This window comes from Tachyglossus aculeatus, chromosome 6 (genome assembly GCF_015852505.1).
Source record: "Tachyglossus aculeatus isolate mTacAcu1 chromosome 6, mTacAcu1.pri, whole genome shotgun sequence".
Taxonomy (NCBI): Eukaryota; Metazoa; Chordata; class Mammalia; order Monotremata; family Tachyglossidae; genus Tachyglossus; species Tachyglossus aculeatus.
Window position 1 is genome coordinate 46381291 of NC_052071.1, and position 25173 is coordinate 46406463.

General features: G+C 43.7%; 1 protein-coding gene across 2 annotated transcripts in view; it reads left to right on the plus strand.

Moving 5' to 3' along the window:
* The first annotated feature begins 436 nt into the window (after positions 1-436).
* LOC119929953 (protein eva-1 homolog C-like) overlaps positions 437-25173 on the plus strand; it is a 34660-nt gene continuing 9923 nt past the window's right edge. For both annotated transcript variants that reach the window (XM_038748339.1, XM_038748340.1), the window contains exons 1-2: positions 437-568; positions 14578-14777. In XM_038748339.1, coding sequence (XP_038604267.1) covers positions 463-568; positions 14578-14777 — 306 coding nt within the window. In that variant the 5' untranslated portion in view covers positions 437-462. The remainder of the gene's footprint in view (positions 569-14577; positions 14778-25173) is intronic.

The following is a 25173-nucleotide window of genomic DNA, read 5'->3' on the forward strand; positions in this document are numbered from 1 at the left end:
TTGTACTTCCCAAGCGCCTAATACAGTACAGATTTCCACCCCCGAGGCTGGGCCAGATGTCTCTAAGTTTAGGATGGGGTGGTGGGGCTTAGGTGTTCTCTTCTCTATCGGGCTTCACGTAGGCTCTTTTCATAACAGAGTTGACCAAGAGGGCTCAGTCAGTACTAAGGAACTGCAACTTTGGGTAATAAAACCTTCCTGGCCTTGGCTGGTTAATTGAAATGAGTCACTTTGCACATAAACAGAGAAGTGTACACATACACACACACACTCTCTCTCTCTCTCTCTCTCTCTCTCTCCCAGAATAATTCTGGCCATGCAAAGAACTAAGTCATTGTTCTTGGACAATGGGAGTCTATGGGAGATGCAGCCCCTGATTAAAGATGAGGGACTTCTCGAGCCTCCCACTCCTAGTTGCTCTGGATCTGGGAAGCAGCAGAAACAAGGATTGGCTGCTGTAAAATGCTCATGGTTCGGCTCCTGCCCGGGGTCCGGGTCTCAGCTCCCGGGACGGTCCTGGGCTTCCTCTGCCTGTCGACTGTGCTGAGAGCAGCCCCCGAGTTTTCAGGTGAGTGAGATATATGTACATAGTGGGTTCCCTCAAGGTGGAGAAGGAGAGGGAGCCAGGCTCCAGCTGTGAGGCTCCATCCTCTATCCCACTGGTTCTCTTGGCTCCCAAACCCCAACCAGGGCCCTCTGCATCCTCATGCCCAGGCCGGGGACCCCGGTGCCACAGGTTACCCTGATTCCTCCGTGGCCCTTGGCCAATGTAGGTGGGTAAATAGATTGGTGGGGGATGAGGGATTTTGTAACCCCTGCCCCTCCCAGCTGCTAAGTCCTGGTCCGGGCCAGAGGGTTCTGGTTATCGCGGTGGCCTCTCCATAGACAATGGCGGGGGGGCGGAGGTGGGAGTGCACCTTCCTCTCATTGTAGGCCCGAGATCTCAGATGCTGAGAAGTTTGGCAGGGCGGAGTTCCTCGTGTGGCCCCTGGGATCTGTGTGGGGAGAGGCTGTCTGGGTTTGCCAGAGGAAGGAGGAGGGGGCTGGGTGAGCCCGACATTTGTTTTGGTGGGGCAGGAAAAGATGGCATGCCACAGCTATTGACCAATGAGGTCACTCAGCATCTCCCACTCATTTCCCCCCTCCCTGAGACTAAGGCGTTGCTTTCCAGGGTGAATGTTCCCGAAGTGGGTGCCTTCTGGCTGCTTCTGGAAACATCCCAATCGACTGGCATATAAACCCACAGTGCAAGGGCGAGGAACGATCGGGGGTGGAGAGTGAATTCTGTGGAATTCAGGAACCCCAGAATCTTCTCCCATCCCATCTGAAGGACCACATCTACTCAGGCAAGAGTGTGGGTGGAGGGAAGACTAGGCAATTATCTGAACATTCAGTGGCCAGAACCTGATGTTGAGGAGAAAGTGGGGAACCTGGGTTCTTAATGATCTGAATTGGCTACTTAAAAGGATCCAATCCACCAGGTAGAGTGGGCCGATTCTTCCCTTCAATGATACAATACTCCCCTTGGCCTGTGAGGCAAAGCAGGCCATCTTAAAGGTAGCAGGTCCGTGAGATAATTGCCTAGGTGTGCACCACTGAGGTGGCAATAATAATAATAATAATAATGGCATTTATTAAGTGCTTACTATGTCTAAAGCACTGTTCTAAGTGCTGGGGAGGTTACAAGGTGATCAGGTTGTCCCACAGGGGGCTCACAGTCTTAATTCCCATTTTACTGAGGAAGGAACTAAGGCACAGAGAAGTTAAGTGACTTGCCCAAAGTCACACAGCTGACAATTGGCAGAGCTGGGATTTGAACCCATGACCTCTGACTCCAAAGCCCGGGCTCTTTCCACTGAGCCTGTCTACAGTGGCACCTGTGTGAATGATAATCTGGGAGGGGAAAGCAGTGAAGCAAGGGAGAATCCTCTCAGAAAAAACTCCAGGTTAGGGGATTCCAATGGACCCATTAGAGTGGCAATATATTACTCTTGAATAGTGATGGTATGCAGACTGGAAAGGAGGATGGAGGGGGAAATTTTTTCCCTGCCTCAGGACAAACAAATGTCTAAACTCAAACCTGTCTTTAAATGAAGGAATGAGGCTGTGTCATCAAAGAACCCAGGCCTTGGGAATACAATAAATGTCAAATAGGAATTCTACAGGTGTGGCTCCTTGTGACCACACTCATAGCTATGGAGAAGCGGAGCTAATAATACTTGTGGTATTTTTTTAATGACTACTATGTGGCAGGCTCTGGGGTAGATGAAAGATAATCAGGTCAGACACAATCTCTATCCCACACGGGGCTCAGAGTCTAAGTAGAACAGAGTATGCAACCCCTATTTTACAGATGAGGAAACAGAAGCACAGAAAAGTTAAAAGACTTGCCCAAGGTCACAAAGCAAGCAAATGGCTGAGTCAGGATTAAAACCAAGTATTCTGACTTCCAAAGTCTAGATTCTTTCACTAGGCCATGGTGCTTTTCTGAGACCTTCTGCCCCCTGCCCCCATCCTAAACAAAACATTGTTCACAAAGCAGGCAAATCTAGACCACCATCTTCATAGCCCTCCCAAAATGGCATCTCCTCCAAGAAGTCTTCCTTGAATAGGCCCTCACTTCTCTCATTCACCCACCCTTCTGTGTTGCTTATATCCTTAGATCTGTATCTCTTTAAGCATTTACTATTCACTCCACCCTCAAACCCACAGCACTTATGTACATGTTTTTATAATCTGCCATTTTTCCTATCTGCAATTTATTTTAATGTCTGTCTCCTCCTCTAGACTGCAAGTTCCTTGTGGGGAGGGATCATGTCTATTAACTCTAGTGTATTGGATGGTGTCCAACATGATTCATTATGTCTACCCCAGTGTTTAGACTAGTGCTTGATACATAGTAAGCGCTTAAGAAATACCGACATCATTATTATCATTATTGCTCTCCCAAGTGCTCTGCCCAGAGTAAGCACTCAACAAATGTCATTGATTAATCAACTGATTGGAAGTGCATGTGTTTCTCTTCCCTCCACCCTGTACGACATTCTATGTGAACACCATTCCTTATTAATAATAATTATTGCAGTATTTAAGTGCTTACTATGTGCCAACCACTGTACTAAGTGCTGGAGTGCATACAAGTAAATCAGGTTGGCCAAAGTCCCAGCCCCATATGGGGCTCACAGTCTCAATCTCCGTTTTGCAGATAAGGTAACTGAGGCCCAGAGAAGTAAAGTGACTTGCCAAGTTCACACAGCAGACAAGCGGAGGAGCCAGGATTTGAACCTTCTGACTCCCTTGCCTGAGCTCTATCCACTATGCCATGCTTAAAGGATGGGTTGTGTTTTTTGAAGCTTAAATTCCAAATTCTGTGATTTGGGGTGAGGGGAGTTATAAGGACTCAGACCCAGCAGAGCAAACACAGGTGTCTGTCCTCTGACCCCTGAGAATGGGGGCATATGAGAGTTCTTGGGTGGGGTAAACTTGGGATAGAGCATTGTCTCAGAACCAAAGCTGGGTAGCAATTGGGTCTGGTGAACTTAGAATGTAAAAAAACCCAACAAAAACCCCCACCCAAAAACAAGATTCTACTTCTAGAGTGCAAGCCAGAAATAGGAGGGACTGGAGGAAGATTAGAGAAGCTGATTTAACTGTGGAGCTGCAGGTACATTTACTCTCATCAGGGGACCTATGAGTCGAGTTTAAAATGGAATAAATTCCATAGCATTTACTCTGTCAATTAATTGATCAGTCATACTTATTGATCACTTACTGTGTGCGGAGCACTGTGCTAAGTACTTGATGTAGTACAATCTGACTGGATTATTGCATCAGCCTCCTCTCTGATCTCCCATCCTCCTGTCTCTCCCCGCTTCAGTCTATACTTTACTCTGCTGCCCAGATTATGTTTGTGAAGAAACACTCTGGATACTTTACTCCCCTCCTCAAAAATCTCCAGTGGCTGCCTGTCAACATACAAATCAAGCAAAAACTCCTCACTCTCGGCTTCAAGGCTCTCTATCACCTCGTTCCCTCCTATCTCACCTCCCTTCTCTCCTTCTCCAGCCCAGCCCACACCCTCCGCTCCTCTGCCGCTAACCTCCTCACCGGGCCTCGTTCTCACCTGTCCTGCCGTCAACCCCTGGCCTACGTCAATCAATCAGTCATATTTATTGAGCGCTTACTGTGTGCAGAGCACTGTACTAAGTGCTTGGGAAGTACAAGTTGGCAACATATAGAGACAGTCCCTATCCAACAGTGGGCTCACAGTCTAAAAGGGCTCCCCTGACCTGGAATGCCCTCCCCCTGCACATCCACCAAGCTAGCTCTCTTCCTCCCTTCAAAGCCTTACTGAGAGCTCACCTCTTCCAGGAGGCCTTCCCAAACTGAGCCCCCTTTTTCCTCTCCTCCCCATTCCCTCCGCCCTACCTCCTTCCCTTCCCCACAGCATTTGTATATATTTGCACAGATTTATTACTCTATTCATTTTACTTATACATATTAATTATTCTATTTATTTTGTTAATGATGTGCATATAGCCATAATTCTATTTGTTCTGACGATTTTGACACCTGTTTATGTTTTGTTTTGTTGTCTGTCTCACCCTTCTAGACTGTAAGCCCGTGGGTAGGAACCATCTCTATATGTTGCCGACTTGTACCTCCCAAGTGCTTAGTACAGTGCTCTGCACACAGTAAGTGCTCAATAAATACACTTGAAAGAATGAATCAATACAGTATAACAATATAATGGACTTGATAAACACATCCTCTGATCAAAATATTAACACAAATATGTAAATATATGTACAGCTAACTAGAGGTAGATACATGCAAATATTTGGGGAGAACTACTTTTAAAGTTTGTGTTAAAATATTAACACAAATATGTAAATATATGTACAGCTAACTAGAGGTAGATACATGCAAATATTTGGGGAGAACAACTTTTAAAGTTTCTCCATATAAAAGCAATCCTTATCTCTTGTGCCATATCTGGTCAGAAATCAATTTAAACAGGAATACACATTTCAAACTTTCAAATGATGGGTCCCAGGTAACATTCATTCAGTCATAGTTATTGATCACTTACTGTATGCAAGCACTGTACTAAGCACTTGGGAGAGTATAATACAACAATAAACAGACATATTCCCTGCCCACAGTGACCTTACAGTCTAGAGGGAATATGTGTAGTGGAAAGATGTGGGTGTGTGGTAGAAGAGGTTTGAGTAAGGTTAGGAAAGATGGGTAGTGTAAGTCATGGTAAATTTATTCTGAGTGAGAAAAATCCACCCAGATGTTGCTGTGAAATTTTTCACCCATCCAGATTATTCTTAGAAAAAAAATAAAAGATATGGAAGCAGGGACAGTTCTGTGATTCATTTAAATAGCTGAAGATTCAACCCAATGGAGCTTATCCACATACTTCACCCTGTATCCCATGACCTATTATGTAAACTGATGTTAATGCGGGTTAAGATGTCCTGACCTGTAATGATCTCTTTCCCCTAATTAAATGACTCTAATAGTGATCTAACATGCTTACTGAGGATGGGGGAAGGCCAAATAACCACCGAAAGATTTAAGTTTAGAAAAGGAAACTATGAAAAAATGTGGACCATAGGAAGAAGTTGAAAGAGGGAACCAAAAGACCAGTGACTTATTAGAAGCCTGGAAGCTGTTAAAAGTAATAAAAAACAAACACAATTTTGGGCAGTCAGTAAACATCAGCTCCCAAACCAGAAAAATGACAGGTGACCAATAGTTAAGAAGTGTGGTCTTGTGGAAAGAGGATGGGGCTGGAAGAACTGGGTTCTAATCCCAGCTGTGCCACTTGTCTGCTATGTGTCTTTGGGCAAATCACTTAACTTCCCTCAGCTTCCTCATCTGTAAAATGGGAATTAATACCTTCTCTCCCCCCTACGTATTAGACTGTGAGCCCCACATAGAACAGAGATTGTGTCCAACCTGATTATCTTCTATCTACTCCAGTGCTCAGGACAGTGCTTAGCACACAGCAAGCACTTAATAAATATAATAATAACAATAATAGTAATAACCAAGGCGAACTCTTCACTGATGTCCTCAGTGGGAAAATGTCATGCTTTTTATAGTGGAAAGATCACTTGAAAGAGGACAGGAAGGCCCTTTTAAGTGTGTCTGGTCAGGTGCCCTCAGGAAATTAGGCAAGTAAAAAAGAAATTTGAAGAGCATCTTAGAAGGGATGCTTGAGCTAATGCTAAATATGTCTAGAGTAGGAAGTCAGCTAAGAAATCAGTGGTACCACTTGATTATAGGTGGTCTTGAAGGTGCATTCAGAGATGAAAAGGGGATAGCTGGATGCTTACATTAATGTTTTGGGTCAGATTTTACTCAGGAAGGTTTTAGAATGATTGTCATATTCAAAATGTTTTTTGGACCAAACAAGTCAGAGGAAACTGAATCAAATTATGGTGACTATCCAGGATACTCTAGACCAATTGATAAATTGTATGTAGACAAATTACCAAGTATAGATGACATCCACCAGAGAGTCCTGAAGGTACTGGAATCTGGAAAGGAGATTGTGGAACACCTCACAAGGGTGTGCAACATCATAACAAACAGCCACTGTACAAAAAACTGTCAGCTCGACATTGTAATTCTCATCTACAAAAAGGTTATCCTGAAAATTATAGACAAGTAAATATCATGTCCTCACCTGGTACATTAGTAGCATCAATTGATTAGGTTCAGTTAGAACTTAGAAAAAAACATCTTTGTGAGGAAAATGAAAAATTGTTTCCATAAAGGAAAGTCAAGCCTCATTAAATCTCTTGACTTCTCTGGAGGAGACAATACGTATGTTGCTAGAGGGGAACAGGATATGTTTATGTAATCATAATATATTTAGATTTTCAAAGTACCTTTGTAAGGTTCCACACTAGAGGCTTTCAAAAATCAGACTGGGTTTAGTGGGAATGTTTTGTTATGGTTAGAAAAGCAGCTGAAAGAAAGGAAACAAGGGTAGGACTAAACTTCTACTTTCGAGTTGGAGGAATCAGTGCTACAATTTGTTTTCAAATAAATATTCTGCAAGAGAGTGTGTGCAGTGAACTCTCCAGATAATGTTAAAATATTTGGGGTGGTAAAATCCAATGCAGATTATTGTTATTAAAATACTACTATTTATTAAAAACTGACAATAATCAAAGTAGTGTATTAAATATTGGGATAATTACATGCAAAATAAAGAGTCTTTTTCCATAAGGGGCTGGCAATTTCAAGAGGAGGACAACAGGCACACATGACAATAAGAATAAATTTCAATCAATAATAAAAACAGGATGAGTCAAAATAGCAACAGGAAAATGTGTAAGGAAAGCATAACTAAGGAAGGATTGTCTTCAGCTAGCTATTCACTCCAGGCAAATAGTCCTGGATGAGAGAGGTTTTTGGGGGTTTTTTTAAATGGTATTTGTTACAGGCACTGTACTAAGTACAGGGTTAGATGCAAACTAATCAGGTTGGATTCAGTCCTTGTCTCACCCAGGACTCAAAAGTCTTAGTCCCCATTTTTCAGATGAGGTAACTGAGGCACAGAGAAGTTAAGTGACTTACCCAAGGTCAAACAGCAGACAAGTGGCAGAGTCAGGATTAGAACTAGACTGTGAACCCGCTGTTGGGTAGGGGCCATCTCTATATGTGGCCAACTTGTACTTCCCAAGCGCTTAGCACAGTGCTCTGCACACAGTAAGCGCTCAATAAATATGATTGAATGAATGAATGAACTCAGGTCCTCTGACTCCTGGGCCCCCGCTCTTTCCCAAGATTCCTTCAGGAAGACCTCAAAAATTGAGTGAGTGGGCTGATGAATGGTGAGCAAATGCAAAAAAAAATAACAAAAAACTGAAAAAATAATCCAAATCACTGGTAACTATCAGTCACAACTGAAAAAAAGGCAATTTAGCATAATTTTTGAAGTGTTCTTTCAGATCATCAGTCCAGTCTGTGACAATAGTCAAAAAGGCCAACTAAATTTTGGGTAGCATCAGCAAGGGTATAAAAATAAAACAAAAAGCTAGTGTTGCCACTCGTCAACACCATGGAATCCTTTGTGCGTTTTAGGAAAGTCATAGTATGGTGGAAAAAAACACAAAGTCAACAAAGTTAATGAGAAGGAGGGAAAGCTTTCTTGTGAGAATAGACTAACAGAATTAGGACCCTTCAGTGTAGAAAGAGAAAGGTTGAGAGAAGGCATAATTAAAGTCTGCAAAATCAGGAAGGGTGAGGATGACAAACTTGGAATTGCTGATTGCCAAATCTCACAACAGGATGGGGAGGCTGCCTTTGAAGCTTGAAGGTGGTAGATTCAAAATCAACAGAAGGAAACATTTCACTCAGTGGCGACTGTTTAGACCTGACTGCCAGAGGAAACCATGTAGGTGGGAAATATCAGTAGGCTCAATTAAGGTTGCATGGAGTTATGAAAACGAGATGTATAAGAGATGCATAAAGGAGTGGGAAAAGGGGGAAAGAACTAAAGATGTATAAGTTAGGGCAGACATAGAGACTTCAAGGTGAAGATTTGAAGTGGAAATTGGCTGAAAGGATGGTCATAGGAAGGAGAGAGCAGGCACAGAATTTGAGGATTGAAGAAACCTGATAAAGGGGTGAGGATTTTGCTTATGGGCTTTTGTAAAGCCCCTTTTTTCCTCTCCTCCTCCCCATTCCTCCCTGTCCCCCCGTCTTTCCCCTCCCCACAGCACTTGTATATATTTGTACAGATTTATTACTCTATTTATTTTACTTGTACATATTTACTATTCTATTTATTTTGTTAATGATGTGCCTATAGCTATAATTCTATTTGTTCTGATGATTTTGATACCTGTCTACATGTTTTGTTTTGTTGTCTGTCTCCCCCTTCTAGACTGTGAGCCCACTGTTGGGTAGGGACTGTCTCTATATGTTGCCAACTTGTACTTCCCAAGCGCTTAGTACAGTGCTCTGCACACAGTAAGCGCTCATTAAATACTATTGAGTGAATGAATGAGACTGCTTAGAGCTCACTGGCTAGAGGAATTAATTGGGCATTTTGACCTTAGTCTTGTGAACACTTCATCTACTTCTGCTCTGTCCTCCTCTCCATTAGTCTTAAAGGGCAATGTCCTTCTGAAATCCATCACTTTAATCTTTTGCTCCCTCTTGGTGGGTTCATTCATCTTGCTTTGGGGCCAAGATGGAGAGGGAGGGAAAGGAAACAAAAATGTAAGGGTCAAGATTGTGAAACAGGGTCATACCCCCAGCTGTAGTAATGAAGATGTTTCTTAAAGGAAAGAGCTGGGAACATTTTGGCACTGTGTAGTCTAATAATAACTGTGATAATTGTTACGTGCTTACTATGTGAGAAGCACTGTACTAGACTCTAGAGTCGATATGATATAAGCAGATTGGACATAGTTGCTGTCCTACATAGGACTCACAGTCTAAGAGAGTGGGAGAATGGGTATTTTATCTCCATTTTACATATGACGAAACGAAGGCACACTGAAGTTAAGTGATTTGCCCAAGGTCAAGGTCACATAGCAGACAAATGGTTGCGGCAGGATTAGAATCCATGTCCCCTGATTCCATGGCTTGCAATTTTTCCACTAGGCCATGATTTCATGGTTATCTTTTATTTCTAATAGCATTCTAATAGCACTCAAAGGTCACCAATGACCTCCTGCTTGCCAAATCCAACGGCTCATACTCTGTCCTAATCCTCCTCGACCTCTCAGCTGCCTTTGACACTGTGGACCACCCCCTTCTCCTCAACACGTTATCTGACCTTGGCTTCACAGACTCCGTCCTCTCCTGGTTCTCCTCTTATCTCTCCGGTCGTTCTTTCTCAGTCTCTTTTGCAGGCTCCTCCTCCCCCTCCCATCCTCTTACTGTGGGGGTTCCCCAAGGTTCAGTGCTTGGTCCCCTTCTGTTCTCAATATACACTCACTCCCTTGGTGACCTCATTCGCTCCCACGGCTTCAACTATCACCTCTACGCTGATGACACCCAGATCTACATCTCTGCCCCTGCTCTCTCCCCCTCCCTCCAGGCTCGCATCTCCTCCTGCCTTCAGGACATCTCCATCTGGATGTCCGCCCGCCACCTAAAGCTCAACATGTCGAAGACTGAGCTCCTTGTCTTCCCTCCCAAACCTTGTCCTCTCCCTGACTTTCCCATCTCTGTTGACGGCACTACCATCCTTCCCGTCTCACAAGCCCGCAACCTTGGTGTCATCCTCGACTCCGCTCTCTCATTCACCCCTCACATCCAAGCCGTCACCAAAACCTGCCGGTCTCAGCTCCGCAACATTGCCAAGATCCGCCCTTTCCTCTCCATCCAAACCGCTACCCTGCTAATTCAAGCTCTCATCCTATCCCGTCTGGACTACTGCACTAGCCTTCTCTCTGATCTCCCATCCTCGTGTCTCTCTCCACTTCAATCCATACTTCACGCTGCTGCCCGGATTATCTTTGTCCAGAAACGCTCTGGACATATTACTCCCCCTCCTCAAAAACCTCCAATGGCTACCGATCAATCTGCGCATCAAGCAGAAACTCCTCACCCTGGGCTTCAAGGCTCTCCATCACCTCGCCCCCTCCTACCTCACCTCCCTTCTCTCCTTCTACTGCCCAGCCCGCACCCTCCGCTCCTCCACCACTAATCTCCTCACTGTACCTCGCTCTCGCCTGTCCCGCCATCGACCCCCGGCCCACGTCATCCCCCGGGCCTGGAATGCCCTCCCTCTGCCCATCCGCCAAGCTAGCTCTCTTCCTCCCTTCAAGGCCCTGCTGAGAGCTCACCTCCTCCAGGAGGCCTTCCCAGACTGAGCCCCTTCTTTCCTCTCCCCCTCGTCCCCCTCTCCATCCTCCCGTCTTACCTCCTTCCCTTCCCCACAGCACCTGTATATATGTATATATGGTTGTACATATTTATTACTCTATTTATCTATTTATTTATTTATTTTACTTGTACATTTCTATCCTACTTATTTTATTTTGTTGGTATGTTTGGTTCTGTTCTCTGTCTCCCCCTTTTAGACTGTGAGCCCACTGTTGGGTAGGGACTGTCTCTATGTGATGCCAATTTGTACTTCCCAAGCGCTTAGTACAGTGCTCTGCACATAGTAAGCGCTCAATAAATACGATTGATTGATTGATTGATTGATTCTCTATAGGTGAGAAACAACAGATCAATCTCCAAACCTTATGTAAAGCTACAAGTACCTTACTATACTGTGTTCTCCCAAGTGCTCTGTAAACTGCCAGCTCTCAGTAAATACCATTGATTAATAAAGTCCAAGCTTATCATACAACTATGTGCCTGGGAGTCAGAAGGACCTGGGTTCTAATTCCAGCTCTGCCGCCTGTCTGCTGTCTGGTCTTGGGCAAGCCACTTCATTTCTCTGTGACTCAGTTATCTCATCTGTAAAATGGGGATGAAGACTGTGAGCCCTTTGAGGGGCAGGGACTGTGTCCAATTCTATGGCTTATATTCATTCAATCGTATTTATTGAGTGTTTACTATGCGCAGAGTTCACAGCGCTACTAAGTACAATTCAGCAACAGAGACAACATCCATCTTAGCGCTTAGTACAGTGACTGGCACATAGTTCGCACTTAACAGATGCCATCAGCAAATGGGGTGCTGCCTGCCTGCAGCGGGCTGGATAAGATGACCTCTCAAAGTCCCCTTCCTGGCTTTTGGTTCTGTGACTCTTGGAAGGTGTTATCATTCTCCCCTCACGCCCAGAAGTGGTTCTGTGTGCTTCTTCTCAAAGGTGGAAGGGAGGAGTGGTCCTTTCCCATATTCTCCCGTCCATTAGGGCTTGCAGACAGTAAGCTTAGAAAAATAGCCCAGAGCCACCCTATTAATGAACTCTCCTTGCAGGGATAGGGTCCCAGCAGGGGATGAGAAGCAGCGTGGCTTAGTGGAAAAAGCCCGGGTTTGGGAGTCAGAGGTCGTGGGTTCTAATCCTGGCTTTGCCCCTTGTCAGCAGTGTGACTTTGGGCAAGTCACTTAACTTCTCTGGGCCTCAGTTACTTCATCTATAAAATGGGGATTAAAACTTTGAGCCCCACATGGGACAACCTGATTACCCTGTATCTACCCCAGCACTTAGAACAGTGCTTGGCACATAGTAAGCGCTTAACAAATACGATTATTATTATTATTATTATTATTATTATTATTATTGTCGTTATGTTAAATGTGTGTTCCTGGCGCCCACTAGAGGAACCAGCAAAGGCACTTCACAAAATTGATCTTTAAAGCTGGATGCTGAGTACCATGGTCAGATGACAAATCTATTAGCTGAGGAAGGAGCTCTGTTTTTCACTGAGTAAACCCGAGATAAGGTTCCCACACAGCAGACAGGCTGCAGAGCTAGAATTAGAACCCAGGTCCTTTTGACTCCCAGGCACAAAGTTGCATGATAAGCTTGGACTTTATTAATCAATGGTATTTACTGAGCACTGGCAGTTTACAGAGCACTTGGGAGAGCACAGTTCAGTAAGGTACTTGTAGCTTTACATAAGGTATGGAGATTGATTGTTGTTTCTCACCTATAGAGAATACTATTAGAAATAAAAGATAATCATGAATAATCCTAGTTAATCCTAGACTGTCCCCTTCCTCCCCCCTTCCCCTTCAATTAATGGGAGAATTTTGCATATTGAAAAAGTTGTATTCATGTCTCGATTTGGGTGCCTGAATGCTTGTGGACAGACAGGGAGTCTCTGGCACTGGCATTAAAGAGTTAGTGTCTGCCTTGGAGAAACCGAACTAAAAGCTGTTTGTGGAGCGGAGACTGGTACCAGGCTTTCTGAGTGGATGAGAAGCACGAGTTGGGTGAGCTGGCTTTCTGGTTATGAATGGTGCAGATGGATGGGGTTTTCTCTGACTTTCCAGGCTGCCATGGCCTCCTTCCCTCTACCCCAGCATTGAGAACAGTGTTTGGCACATAGTAAGTGCTTAACAAATACCAAAATTATTATTATTATAATCCCTTACCTAGATTTAGCTGCATAATTGGAGAAAACAATGAGTCTTGTTTTTCAGACTTCAGTTTGCTTGAAAGCTTGTGAAGGGCATGGTCCTTTATTAAGGAACAGACCCTTGGAGAGAGTAATTCATTTAATTGTTGGCTCATTAAATGTCTCTTAAGGGAGACACAGGCTCCCATCACACTTTGCAGCATAAGTGTGACACCTTGGATTTCTACAGCACTTATTTTCTATAGCACTTTCTCATCAACAGTCATTTGTCTATAAGAGTATTTCATCTTCAAGCATATTTATTGAGTGCTTACTGTGTGGGGAACATTGTACTAAGCACTTTGGAGTGTACAATAATGTACTGGAAGACACATTCCCTGCCCACAGTGATCTTACAGTCTATAGAGGTAGACAGACATTAATATAAATAAATAATTTATAATAGAAAATTGGTAGATATGTACATAAGTGCTGTATATATGTATGTATATATGTATAGATATATATGTATATATGTATGCATATATATATTTTGTGTGGTTGATTATTGCATCAGCCTCTTGCTGACCGCCCTGCCTCTTGTCTCTCCACACTCCAGTCTATACTGCATTTCTGCCTGGATTATTCCCCCCACCCCTGGCCAAAAAAAAAAAAAAAAGTTCAGTCCAGGTTTTTCCACTTCAGAACCTCCAGCCATCTCTTTATCAAATAGAAACTCCTTATCAGGGGCTTTAAAGCACTCATCCACCTTGCCAACTCTTATTTGGTTTCATACTGATTTCCTATTGACTCACTTCACTCCTCTTAATGCCAACCTACTGCTGTACCTCTGTCTCCTCCATTTCACCACAGACAACTTTGCCCACATTCTCCCCCCGGCCTGGAACTCTCTCCCCTTCATCCAAGAGACCACCACTCTCTCCACCTTCAAAGCCTTATTCAATTCACATCTCCTTCAAGAGGCCTTTCGTCTGTTTATTCTGACCATTTTGACACCTGTCTCCATGTTCTGTTTTGTTGATTGTCTCCCCCTTCTAGACTGTGAGCCTTTTGTTGGGTAGGGACCGTCTCTATGTATTGCCAACTTGTACTTCCCAAGCGCTTAGTACAGTGCTCTGCACACAGTAAGCACTCAATAGATACGATTGAATGATTGAATAAGTGCTTTGGGGCTGGGAGGGGGTGAAAAGCAAAGATAGCAAGTCGAGGTGATGCAGAAGGGAGTGGGAGAAGAGGAAGAGGGGGTGCATTGTCAGGGAGTTCTCCTGGAAGAGATGTGCCTTCAAAAAAGCTTTGAAGGGGGAGATAGTAAGTAATCCATGGGTCCCTGTGCTTGGCATTTATTTTCAATGCATCAGTGGTGATTCTAGGATGAGTTAAGATTCCCTCGACGCTGAAGAGCTCAACAGATACTATTGATTGATGTTCCACACTGAGAATTGTCTTTGCAATGGGGCTCTTTCCCTAATTCTTTGATTATGGGATGATTCTGAAGGCAGTCACCCTTGTGCTTTGCCCCAGGCCCATGACCCTCTTATTTCTGACCCTCCCCCAGGCTACCTGAAGAAGATTCTGAAGAACCACACGGTTCACGCGTGTGATGGAGAGCAGCTGGGGGTCACCTGTCCCCACAGGACCACCATCAGCATCCTCTCAGCGTTTTATGGTCGGCGGATCCCCAGCCAGAACCTCTGTCCCGCCCCGGGAAGCTCGGCCCGTGAGAGCATTGACTGCCAGTCAGTCACAGCTCAACAGGTAATGGTGGGAAAGATCACGATCCTGGGAATCAGAAGACGTGGGTTCTATTTGTCCGCAGGGGGACCTTGGACAGATGACTCCTCTGTGCCTCCATTTCCACATCTGTAACTGGGGATTAAATACTTGATCCTCCCTCCCGCTTAGACTAGCTTGGCCTAGTGGATGGAAAACTGGCCGGAGAGTCAGAAGGACCTGAGTTCTAATCCTGACTCTTGCCACTTGTCTGCTGTGTCACTTTGGGCAAGTCACTTTACATCTCTGTGACTCAATTACCTCATGTGTAAAATGGGGATTAAGACTGTGAGCTCATATGGGATATGTGTCCAACCTGATTATCCTGAATTTACCTCAGACCTTAGAACAGTGCTTGACATATAGTAAGTGCTTGAAAAATACCACCAATATTACTATTATTATTACTATGGGCCCCAGGTGGGGCAGGGGCTGTGTCTGAATTGACTGCATCTACCCTAGTACCTTGGGCAAGTCACTTAACTTCTCTGGTCTCAGTTACCTCATCTGTAAAATGGGGATTGAGACTATGAACCCCATGTGGGACAACCTGATCACCTTGTATCCCCCCCAGTGCTTTGCACATAGTAAGTGCTTAACAAATACCATCATTATTATTATTATTACTTAGCACAGTGCTTCACACATAGTAAGTGCTTAACAAACACCACAGTTATTATTACTGTTATTTTGAATTCTCTTGTGACAAGAGGGAAAGTCTTCTTTGGCCAGATCAAGAACTGGGGGAGCAAGGAAAATCCCAGGAAAAGGGGAATCAACTCTGAAAGGGAGGAGAATGAGAGGTAAGGGTTGTGGAACAGGTCTCCTTGGCATCTCCTAATGACTCACAGAAGAATGTTCATTGTTAAATTTTATATCCTACTCTCTGCATCCTAAGCCCCCAGCCCTGTCATTGGTAACTTCCCATGTTGGATCTTTTGTGAATTTATCAGTCAATCAATGAATCGATCAATCATATTGAGTGCTTACTGTGTGTAGGGCTTGAGAAAGTACAATATAACAATATGGCAGAGTTGGTGGATATGTTCCCTGCCCCCAACAGGCTTAGTGTCTTATGCCTGCTTCCTGATGGCTAAGAGCTGGCTGTTTTCTAACTTGGTATTAACCAGATTTCCTGACTCTCCACCTGAGCCCTAACCCTCAACTTTGGCCCAGTAGAAGTAATAAGCGCTTAGTACAGTGCTCTGCACATAGTAAGCACTCAATAAATACGATTGATGATGATAATAACTGTATTTATTGAGTGACTAGATTACAAATTACTTGAAAGCAGGGACCATATTTCCTAACTCAAAGGCAAGGAAAAAAATGTACCAACAACTGTACTTTCCCAAGCTCTTAGAACAGTGCTCTATACAGAATAAATATTCAGTAAATACTATTGATGATACTATTGATTGATTGGTTGATTGATATGAAATACAAAGGTGTTCCCCCTGCTTCCTCCCTGCGAGGTAATATCACTGAAAACATTATTCTAAGTCTCTCAAGTTTGAGGGGAAATTTAGTGGCCAAAATGGGGGGTGGGGTTAAGTGGGGGAGAGGGAATAAAAATTGTAATTGGTGGGAGTATTATGTAGGATCCAACAAAATTTTGGTTGAATGTTTGAACAAAAGAGGAAATGTGAATGCTGATGAAAAGTGTAGCTAACTCAACTCCTGGGGAGGGACTGAATAGGAAATGTGTTGCTCTTCATAAAATCCAGTGTTAATGAGAAACTGAAGTTGCCATCAGCAGAACAGCTAGTTTAACAGCTAGGCTGAAAGTAATATGTCCATCACAGCAGACTAAACAGAGTTTGGAGACTCAAGCAATGTGGATTCTAAGTCAGTCTCTATCTGACCTGGACAAAAGAATCAACATACTCTCTGGGTTTCTTTCCCTCATCTGAAAAGAAAGATTATAATATTCATTTATCCCCCAAATTGAAAAGTCAAAAACAGAAAGGATTCTTTTGGGAGTCACAGAACCTGGGTTCTAACTGTGGCTCCACCAATTGCCTGCTGTGTGGCCTTGGGCAAGTCAATTAACTTCTCTGTGCCTCAGTTTCCTCAACAGTAAAATAGGGATGAAGTATCCATTTTCTCTCCTATTTAGATGATGAGGGTCAGGGACTGTATCAATTCCAGTGCCTAGTACAGCGCTTGGCACATAGTAAGGTCTTAACAAATACCACATTTTTATTATTATTATCATCATTAGAGAAGCAAGTCAAAATAGAAGCTGTTCATAATTCCACCAATCCCTAACTCCAGAACCCACTTAGACCAGTGGACTTTGTTGTAAATTCCATTCCTGTCTACGTGTTTTGTTTTGTTGTCTGTCTCCCACTTCTAGACTGTGAACCCGTTGTTGGGTAGGGACCGTCTCTATATGTTGCTGACTTGTACTTCCCAAGTGCTTAGTACAGTGCTCTGCACACAGTAAGCGCTCAATAAATACGATTGATTGATTGATTGATTAAGCAACTTGCCCAAAGTCACACAGCTGACAAGTGGCGGAGCTGAGATTAGAACCCACAACCTCTGACTCCCAAGCTGTGTCTTTGCCTAAGAAGGGGAGCGTAGTTTAGGGGCAGAAAGGGGACAAGGGAGAAAGATGGATGTGGCCTGCAAAAGAGTCCAAGGACATGAAGAGAGAAGCGGTGTGATCTAGTGGAAAAAGCACAAGCCTTGGTATCACAAAACTTGGCTTCTAATCCCAACACTGTGGCATGACCTTGGGCAAGTCACTTAATGCTTCTATGCCTCAGTTATCTCATCTGTAAAATGGTCATTGAATACCTTTTCTTCCTCCTACTTAGACTGAGAGCCCCATGTGGGACAGGAACTGTGCCTGACCCGATTATCTTGAAACTATTTACCCCTCTTCTCCCTCTCCCTGAAAAAAGAGATGGACAAAAAATTTACAGGATGGGAAAGTGGAGAGGGAGGGGCTGTCTAATAGTCTCATTGGTGAATGGGCATAAATCAAAACCAGAAGGTAGTTGAAGTTTTCTATCATACAGTCACCTCAGTCCCGGAAATAAACCTTTAGGGCAGCCTTGCAAATCATGAAAAAAATCGTCAGTCCCAGAAAAATCCTGTTTGGCTCACAGAATCTGCACATCCTGCCCCCGTGAGAGAGTCTGATCCTAGGTCAGTCACTACTATGAGAACCTCAACTGGAATCGAATCGAATGGTTGACTCGCAAAGCACTTACTCTTTGCCAAACACTGTAGTAAGCACTGGGTTATATACAAGATAATCAGGTGGGAGCATTGTCCCTTTCCTACATGGGGTTCACAGCCTATCAGGAAGAGAGAAGAAGTATTGAATGTCCAATTTGTAGATGAAGAATCTAAGGTGCAGCGAAGTTAAATTATTTGCCCAAGCTCACACAGCAGGCAGGTGGCAGAGCTGGGACTAAAATTCCTGACTCTTTCCTCTAGGCCATGGCTGCTTCCCGCTTTATACGTCTCCACCCCAATCTCATGATGGCTTCCTTGTTCGCCAGTTCCTCCACTTTTCACCCACCTATGCCCTACCTCACATGCCCCTACTAACAGCCTTACCTCCACTAAACCCTGGGAGCAAATGAAACTGGAGTGTGACAGGGCTGGAGACCTGCACTTTGCCCAGTTGCTAGGTTGGCCAGGGCTGGCTCTGAGTGTGGAGTGTGTAATTATTGTACTTGTTAAGTGCTTACTATGTACCAAGCACTTTTCTAAGTGCTGGGGTAGCTATAAGCTAACAGTTCCTGTCCCACAAGAGGCTCAAACTCTTAATCCCCATTTTACAGATGAGGTAACTGAATCCCAGAGAAATGAAGTGACTTGCCCAAGGCTACACAGCAGACATGTGGTGGAGCTGGGATTAGAACCCAGGTCCTTCTGACTCCCAGGGCCGTGCTCTAGCCAGTAGGCTATGCTGCTCCTCTAAAGTCATCAGATGACTTCTGAAATTTGCGGTAGTCAAAGCCCATCTCCCCATCTCTATCCCTTTCTGGGTGAAGTTGATTCTGGAGATAAGCTTTGAAGCTGTAAATTTCATAAGAATGGCTGGGGAGAGTGTTTGTGTATTTGTGAGTGGGCACCAAGAAGCAGGAATGGAGCTGTTTAAAATGGAGCTGAGATCTCCCATTTCTGATATTCTTTCACACCCTCTGATGAATGCACCTCTTTCTAGATTCAAATTTTTAAAGACAAGTTAATATCCCTGTCCCTTTTTCTTAGCAGCACCTTATACAACCATCCAATCTTTGCGGCCTCCTAATATTTGGCTGCACGAGCTCTGTTCCCTAGGCCACACTGCTTCCCCCTTTCCAGAAAGGAGAACTTGCTTTCTTTGTTAGCAATCTATTGTAGTGTTTTTAATGGTATTTGTTAAAAGTTTACTATGTGCTAAGCATTGTTCTAAGCACTAGGGTAAATACAATTAAGCAGATCCCTTTCTCACATGGGGCTTACAGTCTAATTAGAAAAGAGAACAGGTTTCTGAATCCCCATTTAACAGTTGAGGAAACTGAGGCACAAAGAAGTTAAGTGACTTGCCCAAGTTCACACAGCAAGCAACTGGCAGAGTCGGGATTACAACCTAGACTCCTAGACCATGCTCTTTCCACTAGCTATTGCTGCTTAGCCCTCTACCTTCCTTTAGTTCCTTCTTTTGGAGATTATTATTATTATTATTATATTTGTTAAGCGCTTACTATGTGCCACGCACTGCCCTAAGCACTGGGGTGAATACAAGCAAATCAGGTTGGAAACCATTCCTGTCAAGCAGCGTGGCTTAGTGGAAAGAGCCCGGGTTTGGGAGTCAGAGGTCAAGGGTTTTAATCCCGGGTCCGTCCCTTGTCAGCTGTGTGATTTGGGGCAAATCACTTCACTTCTCTGGGCCTCAGTTCCCTCATCTGTAAAATGGGGATTAAGACTGTCAGCCCCACGTGGGGCAACCTGATTACCTGGTATCTCCCCCAGTGCTTAGAACAGTGCTTGGCCCATAGTACGTGCTTAACAAATACTATTAGAGAAGCAGCGTGGCTCAGTGGAAACAGCACGGGCTTTGGAGTCAGAGGTCATGGGTTCAAATCCCAGCTCCGCCAATTGTCAGCTGTGTGACTTTGGGCAAGTCACTTAACTTCTCTGTGCCTCAGTTACCTCATCTGTAAAATGGGGATTAAGACTGTGAGCCCCCTGTGGGACAACCTGATCACCTTGTAACCTCCCCAGTGCTTAGAACAGTGCTTTGCACATAGTAAGTGCTTAATAAATGCCATTATTATTATTATTATTGTTTAGGGCTCGCAGAATCAGAACCCATGACCTTCTGACTCCCAGGCCTGTGCTGTATCCACTACACCTGGCTGCTGGAGATTGATACTATTTATTAAGCATAATAATGATGGCATTCGTTATGCACTTACCATGTGCTGAGCACTGTTCTAAGCCCTGGGGGAGATACAAGGTGATCCGGTTGTCCCACGTGGGGCTCACAATCTTCCTCCCCATTTTACAGATGAGGTAACTGAGGCACAGAGAAGTCAAGCGACTTGCCTAAAGTCACACAGCTGGTCAGTGGCGGAGCTGGGATTAGAACCCACGACCTCTGACTCTCAAGCCTGTGCTCTTTCCACTATGCCACGCATGATGCTGATGATGATGATGGCACTTATTAAGTGCTTACTACATGCAGAGCACTGTTCTAAGCCCTGGGGAGGTTACAAGGTGATCAGGTTGTTTCATGGGGAGCTCACAGATTTAATCCCCATTTTACAGATGAGGGAACTGAGGCACAGAGAAGTGAAGTGACTTACCCAAAGTCACACAGCTGACAATCGGCGGAGCTGGGATTTGAACCCATGACCTCCGACTCCAAAGCCCGGGCTCTTTCCACTGAGCCTCGCTGCTTCTCTAATGTATATGTGTTTGTACGTATTTATTACTCTATTTTATTTGTACATATTTATTCTATTTATTTCATTTTGTTAATATGTTTTGTGGTCTGTTTCCCCCTTCTAGACTGTGAGCCTGCTGTTGGGTAGGGACCGTCTCTATATGTTGAATAACATGTATATTATTCAATCAAAAAATACGATTGAATGAATGAATGAATATATGTTGCCAACTTGTACTTCCCAAGGGCTTAGTACAGTGCTCTGCACACAGTAAGCGCTCAATAAATATGATTAATGAATGAATGAATATATGTTGCCAACTTGTACTTCCCAAGGGCTTAGTACAGTGCTCTGCACACAGTAAGCACTCAATAAATACGATTGAATGAATGAATGAATGCAAAGGGCCTAGCACCGACGGGGGCATCTATAGTAAGTAGGATCTCTCAAGGAAGTATTTATAGAACTTTCACAGTGAGAGGTGTTTTGGGTAGCTGGGATGGAAAAAAATAGCCACACTACTTCCCAAGCGCTTAGTACAGTGCTCTGCACACAGTAAGTGCTCAGTAAATAGGGTTGAAATTCATTCTGGGCTGGTTTTCCTTGGCTCCTTCTTGGGAAATGAGGTAAATGAGCGATATCTAGTGGTCGGTTGCCATTATGCAACATGACACACAGCAGAGATTTAGTGTTTACTCTGTGCAGGGCATTGTACTAAGCTCATGGGAGAGTACAAAATGGTTATTAGACAGAATTCCTGCCCTCAAGAAGCCTATAGTCTAATGGGGGCAGACAGATACTAGAATGAATTACAGGGAGGGAAAATAATAATAATAATAATGACATTTATTAAGCACTTACTATGTGCAGGGCATTGCACTAAGCTCATGGGAGAATACAAAATGGTTATTAGACAGAATTCCTGCCTTCAAGAAGCCTATAGTCTAATGGGGGCAGACAGATACTAGAATGAATTACAGGGAGGGAAAATAATAATAATAATAATGGCATTTATTAAGCACTTACTATGTGCAGGGCATTGTACTAATCTCATGGTAGAATACAAAATGGTTATTAGACAGAATTCCTGCCCTCAAGAAGCCTATAGTCTAATGGGGGCAGACAGATACTAGAATGAATTACAGGGAGGGAAAATAATAATAATAATAATGGCATTTATTAAGCACTTACTATGTGCAGGGCATTGTACTAATCTCATGGTAGAATACAAAATGGTTATTAGACAGAATTCCTGCCCTCAAGAAGCCTATAGTCTAATGGGGGCAGACAGATACTAGAATGAATTACAGGGAGGGAAAATAATAATTATAATAATGGCATTTATTAAGCACTTACTATGTGCAAAGCATTGTTCTAAGCACTGGAGAGGTTACAAGGTGATCAGGTTGTCTCACAGGGGGCTCACATTCTTAACCCCCTTTTACAGATGAGATAACTGAGGCAAAGAGAAGTTAAGTGACTTGCCCAAAGTCACACAGCTGACAACTGGTGGAGCTGGAATTAGAACCCAGGACCTCTAACTCCAAAGCCCGTGTTCTTTCCACTGAGCCATGCTAGATAGTGAATATAAGTGCTATTCGAGGGTGGGCTTGAGGTGGGTATTCAAATGCTTAGGTGACACGAATGTTCTGTAGTGGCAATATTGAGGTAAATAGTTCAGGGATAGGGGAGATTAATTGGAGAAGGCTCCTGGAGAGCATATGATTTCAAAAGGATATGGAAGGTGTAGGGAGATGTGATCTGCTGACTGCGAAGAGGGAGGGTTTTCTAGGCAGAAAGGAAGGCCAGGTTCAGTAAGGAGTGAGTTGAGAATGAAGTACAGTCAGTAGGTTGGCTTGAGAAGAGTGAAGGGTGTGAGCTTGGGTATAGCGGAAGAGGAGAGAGGAAAAATAGTCAATAGGATGCCTTAAAATCGAAGGTCAGAAGTTTCTTCTTTTATGTGGGCATCCTTTGGTGGTTCACGAAAAGCTATAGAGCTGTCAAAAAATGATGTTTTAGAAAAATGATGTGTGCAACAGAGTGAAATATGGTCTAGCGTAGGGGGAATGACCAAAGGCAGAAAGGCCAACAAGGATGATGATGCAGTAGTAGAGGAGCAGCATGACCTAGTGGAAAGAAGACCTGGATGCTAATCCCATGTTCACAACTTGTCTTCCATATGGCATTGAGTCACTTAAATTCTCTGTGACTCAGTTACCTCATCTGTAAAAGGGAAAGCTCTCCCAAGTGCTTAGTACATTGCTTTGCACACAGTAAGCGCTCACTAAATACAAGTAAATGAATGAACGAGTGAACCCCACGTGGGACCTAGACCATGTCCAACCTGATTAGCTTGTATCTACCCCAGCACTTAATATAGTGCCTGAAACATAGTAAGTGCTTAACAAATGCCATTTAAAAAAAGGTGAAGATCTGACAAGTGCTTGGACCAGCGTAGTAGCTGTTGGGGTGGAAAGGAATTGGTAGAGTCTGGAGAAGTCATAAAGAAAGAACTGCCATGATTTGGTGATAGAATGAACTTAGAGGTTGAATGAGAGAGACGAATAGTGAGTAAGGACAAAGTTGTGGGCTTGAGAGATGAGGAGGATGGTGGTATTATCCACAGTGATGTTCCAGAAAGTTGGATGGAAGAGAAGATTTGGGATGGAAGGTGAGAAATTCAGTTTTGGACATGTTGAGCTTGAAGTGTTAGCAGAATATCTATGTAGAGAGGTTGAATAGGCAGGAGGAGACATGAAAATGCAGGGCTGGTGAAATAGATTCTCCCTGCCTAAACTCTAAGCTCATTAGGGACAGGGAACATGTCTGCTAATTCTGTTGTACTGTACTCCCCCAAGTGCTTAGTATGGTGCTCTGCACATAGTAAGCACCAAATAAATACCATTTATTGATCAATTGACTAATCCATTTTGGAGCCACTTGCATAGCCTTATCTTCAGCACTTAGAACAGTGCTTTGCACATAGTAAGTGCTTAACAAATACCATCATTATTATTATTATTATTATACCATTGAGTCATCTCCAACCCATAGTGACGCCGTGGATACATCTCTTCCAGAATGCCCCACCTCCATCTGCAGTCGTTCTGGTTGGTGTATCCATAGTGTTTTTGGTAAAAATATAGAAGTGGCTTACCATAGCCTCCTTCCTCACAGTAAACTGGAGTCTCTGCCCTCAACTCTCTTCCATGCCGCTGCCGTCCAGCATAGGTGAGTTTTGATGTGTAGCAGGTTGCATTCCACTTGCTAGCCACTGGCCAAGCTAGGAATGGAATAGATATGCCTCTGCCTGACTCTCCCTCCTGTGCTCGAGACTGGTATCAATCAATCAATCAATCAATCGTATTTATTGAGCACTTACTGTGTGCAGAGCACTGTACTAAGTGCTTGGGAAGTACAAGTTGGCAACATATAGAGACGGTCCCTACCCAACAGTGGGCTCACAGTCTAGAAGGGGGAGACAGAGAACAAAACCAAGCATATTAACAAAATAAATAGAATAGATATGTACAAGTAAAATAGAGTAATAAATATGTACAAACATATATACATATATACAGGTAGCGTACTGGAAACTCTTGAGAGGGGTATTTGCATAGTAGTGATAGTTAAAACTGGGAGAGTAGCTGAGATCATGAAGGGAATGAGTGTGGATAGAAAATAAAATGGGACCTTGAGCCGAGCCTTGAGAGACACCACCTATAGTTAGGAAGTGAGAGACAGGAAAAGCCAGCTAAAGAGATGGAGATAGGGCAGCCAGTCAGGAGAATAACCAGAAGAGGACAGTGTCAGATAAACCAAGGTTGCGTAGTATTCTGGGAGAAATGGGTGGTTCACAGTGTCAAAGGCAGGTCAGAGAGGAGAAGGATGGAAGACAGTCTGTTATGTGGGCATCTTCAATACAAATCAGTTGTATTTATTGAGTGCTTACTGAATGCAGAGCACTGTACTAAGCACTTGGGAGAGTTCAATATAACAGAGTTGATATTCATGTTCCCTTCCCACAGTGAGCTTATGGTGTAGAGGGAGAGGCAAACATTAATATAAATAAATTATGAATATATACGTAAGTGCTCCCACTCCCTTCTACATTGCCCTCACACATGGATTTGCACCTGTATTCAACACCCCATCAGTCCCGCAGCACTTGTGTACATATCTATAATATGTGTGTTTATAATATCATCTTTCTCTCCCACTCTAGGCTGTGAGCTCATTGTGGGCAAGGATTGTGTTTGTTTATTATTGCATTGCATTCACCCATGCACTTAGTACTGTGCTCTGCACACAGTAAGTGCTGTCTACATGTTTTGTCACCTGTATACATGTTTTGTTCTGTTGTCTGTCTCCCCCTTCTAGACTGCGAGCCCGTTTTTGGGTAGAGACTGTCTCTATATGTTGCCGACTTGTATTTCCCAAGCACTTAGTATAGTACTCTGCACACAGTAAATAATAAATACTAC